The sequence below is a fragment of the Limulus polyphemus genome, unplaced genomic scaffold (assembly GCF_000517525.1).
Source record: "Limulus polyphemus unplaced genomic scaffold, Limulus_polyphemus-2.1.2 Scaffold1449, whole genome shotgun sequence".
In the NCBI taxonomy this organism is placed as follows: Eukaryota; Metazoa; Arthropoda; class Merostomata; order Xiphosura; family Limulidae; genus Limulus; species Limulus polyphemus.
The window spans coordinates 47,497-51,574 of NW_013667059.1; the positions used below are offsets into that span (position 1 = coordinate 47,497).

The 4,078-nt window shown below is 32.4% G+C and overlaps 1 protein-coding gene across 3 annotated transcripts in view; it reads left to right on the plus strand.

Moving 5' to 3' along the window:
- The window catches only part of LOC106463627 (potassium voltage-gated channel protein Shaw-like), a 39,311-nt gene that overhangs the window by 10,605 nt on the left and 24,628 nt on the right, over window positions 1-4,078 (plus strand). For 2 of the 3 annotated variants that reach the window (XM_022391167.1, XM_013923674.2), the window contains exon 4: window positions 717-1,893. The exons of the other annotated variant lie outside the window; for it this stretch is intronic. In XM_022391167.1, coding sequence (XP_022246875.1) covers window positions 717-907 — 191 coding nt within the window. In that variant the 3' untranslated portion in view covers window positions 908-1,893. Of the gene's footprint in view, window positions 1-716; window positions 1,894-4,078 lie in introns of those variants that run through there. 3 annotated transcript variants of the gene reach the window in all.

The following is a 4,078-nucleotide window of genomic DNA, read 5'->3' on the forward strand; positions in this document are numbered from 1 at the left end:
ACACAGTTTCTGTTTTCTCTCTAGGTACACAGCTTCTGTTTTCTCAGTTGCTACGCTGTTACTGTTTTTCTCTCTAGCTAAGCCGTTTCTGTTTTTCTCTATGCCACTCAGTTTCTGTTTTTCTCTATGCCACTCAGTTTTTGTTTTCTCTTTATGCTACACAGTGTCTGTTTTCTCTCTCGCTACACAGTTTCTCTTTTCTCTCTAGCTACACAATTTCGGTTTTCTCTCTCCTATGCCACACAGTTTAAATTTTCTCTTTATGCAACATAGTTTCATTTTTCTCTTTATGCTACACAGTTTTCTCTTTGTGCTACACAGTGTCTGTTTTCTCTCTAGCTACATAGTTTCTGTTTTCTCTCTAGCTACACAGCTTCCGTTTTCTCTGCAGCTACGCTGTTACCTTTTTTTTCTTTAGCTACTTGGTTTCGTTTTCTACCTATGCTGCACAGTTTGTTTTTCTCTCTAGCTACACTATTTCGGTTTTATCTCTCTCTCTATGCCACACAGTTTCATTATTTTCTTTATAATACACATTTTTTGTTTTCTCTCTGGCTATATGGTTTCTGTTTTCTCTTTATGCTGCATAGTTTCATTTTTCTCTCTATGTTACATAATATCTGTTTTCTCTCTAGCTACTCAGTTTCTGTATTCTATCTATGCTACACGGTTTCTCTTTTCTCTCTATGCCACACAGCTTCTGTTTTCTCTTTCAGCAACTCCAGCTGGATGTGGCGTAAATGGAGTGGAGTTATCAGCCAATCCTGCTTCCACCACCCTAAGTACCAGTAACCTCATACAATTCCTTGAGGTACCAGCAAGCAAGACTCCACCAGTAGGAAGAATATCTCCGGCTACTTTAAATACTGCTTTTTCAAAAAGTGAAGCTAAAAAGGAAACGATGTAGAAAACAGTAGCATAGATATAAAACACGCATCTTTGACGGATGAAAATTCTCGTTTGAAAGTATAACTATAGCATCAAGTTGAGTATGGATCCAAGAATACATCGGATTCAATGGAACGTTTGTCACGTTTTCTTTGAACGATGTAGATCCAGTGGAAAGTTCTTTACATTTTCAACAGAGTCACTGACAGCATCCCACAGTTTAAATATTTAGAGAACGGCATGAAAAGTTCCAGTATTTTCATCTTGTAATGAAAGATGCGCAGTTACAGAAGAATTTCCACTATTTTCAACATCTAACTGACGACGTGAAGCCAACGAAAGTTTCCATATATTGAGCATTCTAATATACAAACCGGTGTCATTAGAAAGTTCCCACATCTTCAACATATAAGTAATGATGTGAAGTCACTAAAATCTTCGCAAATCTTTCACATATAAGTAATGATGTGAAGTCACTAAAATCTTCCCAAATCTTTCACATATATGTAACGATGTGAAGCAACTAACATCTTCCCACATTTTTCACATATATGTAACGATGTAAAGCAACTAAAATCTTCCCAATTTTTTACATATAAGTAACGATCTGAAGCAACTAAAAACCTCCCACATCTTCAACATATAAGTAATGATGTGAAGTCACTAAAATCTTCCCAAATCTTTCACATATATGTAACGATGTGAAGCAACTAACATCTTCCCACATTTTTCACATATATGTAACGATGTAAAGCAACTAAAATCTTCCCAATTTTTTACATATAAGTAACGATCTGAAGCAACTAAAAACCTCCAACATTTTTAACAAATAAGTAATGGTGTGAAGTCACTAAAATCTTCCCAAATCTTTCACATATATGTAACGATGTGAAGCAACTAACATCTTCCCACATTTTTCACATATATGTAACGATGTAAAGCAACTAAAATCTTCCCAATTTTTTACATATAAGTAACGATCTGAAGCAACTAAAAACTTCCAACATTTTTAACAAATAAGTAATGGTGTGAAATTGCTAAAATATGCCACATTTTATACAAACAATAAACGATGTGAAATCAATAAATACTTCCCACATTTTTAACATATAAAAAACCATGTGAAGACACTAAAAACTTCCCACTGTTTTAACGTATAAGGAACCATGTGAAGACACTAAAAACTTACCACTGTTTTAACGTATAAGTAAAGATGTGAAGACACTAAAAACTTCCCACTGTTTTAACGTATAAGTAAAGATGTAAAGTCACTGAACCCTTTCCACATTTTTAACATACGAGGAATGGTGTGTAGTCAATAAACACTTCCCACATTTCTAACATCTAAGAAACGAAGCGAAGTCACTTATAATACTCTACGTTTTCAGCATCTAAGAGACGATGAAGAGTCACAAAATGAACTTCGACTGAGCGATGTGCCTTTTCACCATACAGTGAAGAATATGAAGTTTCTAAAAAGATCCCCACTATTTAATTATCTAATGGAAGGCTCTGAGTTACTGAAAAGATCCCCAACAATTGAATGCTTATTGAACGATGTACGTTTTCACCATGTTTTGAAGCCTCTAAAAACATTTTCACTTCGTAATTATTTAATTAAGGGCGCTATGCCACTGAAAATATTCCCACATTTTCAAATCATACTTTAGTATTAATTTTAAAACAAACAAAGATACGTTTTTTTTATCTACAACAGAAAATTTAATTTTTAATGACATCCATGAAATTCTGAACAGCTACTGAAATAAAGAATCTGTTTCAAAAGCTCGATAAAGCCTTAAAGAGTGGGAAAACAAGTCTCAAGAAAATAATTTTATTCATAAATTCACAAAAGTTTGAGCGCTAGGAAAGTGTGAGAATCTCCATTTCACTAATGATTCTACGCTAATTTTACTACAAGTATTCTCGGCTGAGAAAATGTTACAAATGTTTCTACAAATACTTAGATTACTTTCTTGTTAATGTTTTAGAAACCACAATTAGTAAGATATATTGTTAAGGTTCTTTGAGAACTCATTATGACGTATGTTAATATTGACACAGCCGAACAGTAGCGAAAGTTGCGAAAAGAGACTAGATCCCAATTAGCTGGAGATTAATACGAAATAAGTGTCTATGAACAGAGGGTATAAACGCATAATACTGTCATACAATAAATATTTATTTTTACCAAGTGGTAATGAATTGGATCGAATAACACTAGTTTAGATATATAGTAGTGAATGTTGAAAATAAAACATTTGAACTTTGTTGTAAAAAAAAAGGAGTAATAAATTTACTATATTCTCTGTTTCTTCAATAAGGAAAAATTCAGACCTACATTTACAAATAATTTAACACATGGGTCATTGTTGCCTTGTGCTGTTTCTAATCGCATTAATCTTATATTTAGCATAAATTGTTAAAATTCCTAATGATAATTTTAAGATAAAGAGTGGAAATTATGGTGAAAATTGTAATATACCTATTGGTTTAGTCATAATTTTTTATGAACACGTTGGCCTAGAAACTACAGTTATAAATGTATGTTATATAATAACGTTTACAAGGTTAACACAAGATTTAAGGACTTCTTCTTATCATTACATTTATTTTTTACTACAAGACCCAGTTGTAGATTTCAGTGTATCTCTCATATACAGTATTAGAAATAATTATGGAAACACACATACAGAAGCAATGGTTAATTTATTTTGTTGTTGTTACAGGACATTATTAAAGAAAATACAAAAACAAGCAAATAAACTGAGTAATTTACTGGTATCTTATATGTTACAGTAACTTGCTCTTACATTACCATAAGCTTATTAGTGTATCAATACAGATCAGTAACTTGCTCTTACATTACCATAAGCTTATTAGCGTATCAATACAGATCAGTAACTTGCTCTTACATTACCATAAGCTTATTAGCGTATCAATACAGATCAGTAACTTGCTCTTACATTACCATAAGCTTATTAACGTATCAATACAAATAAGTAACTTGCTCTTACATTACCATAAGCTTATTAACGTATCAATACAAATAAGTAACTTGCTCTTACATTACCATAAGGTTATTAGCGTATCAATACAGATCAGTAACTTGCTCTTACATTACCATAAGGTTATTAGCGTATCAATACAGATCAGTAACTTGCTCTTACATTACCATAAGGTTATAATG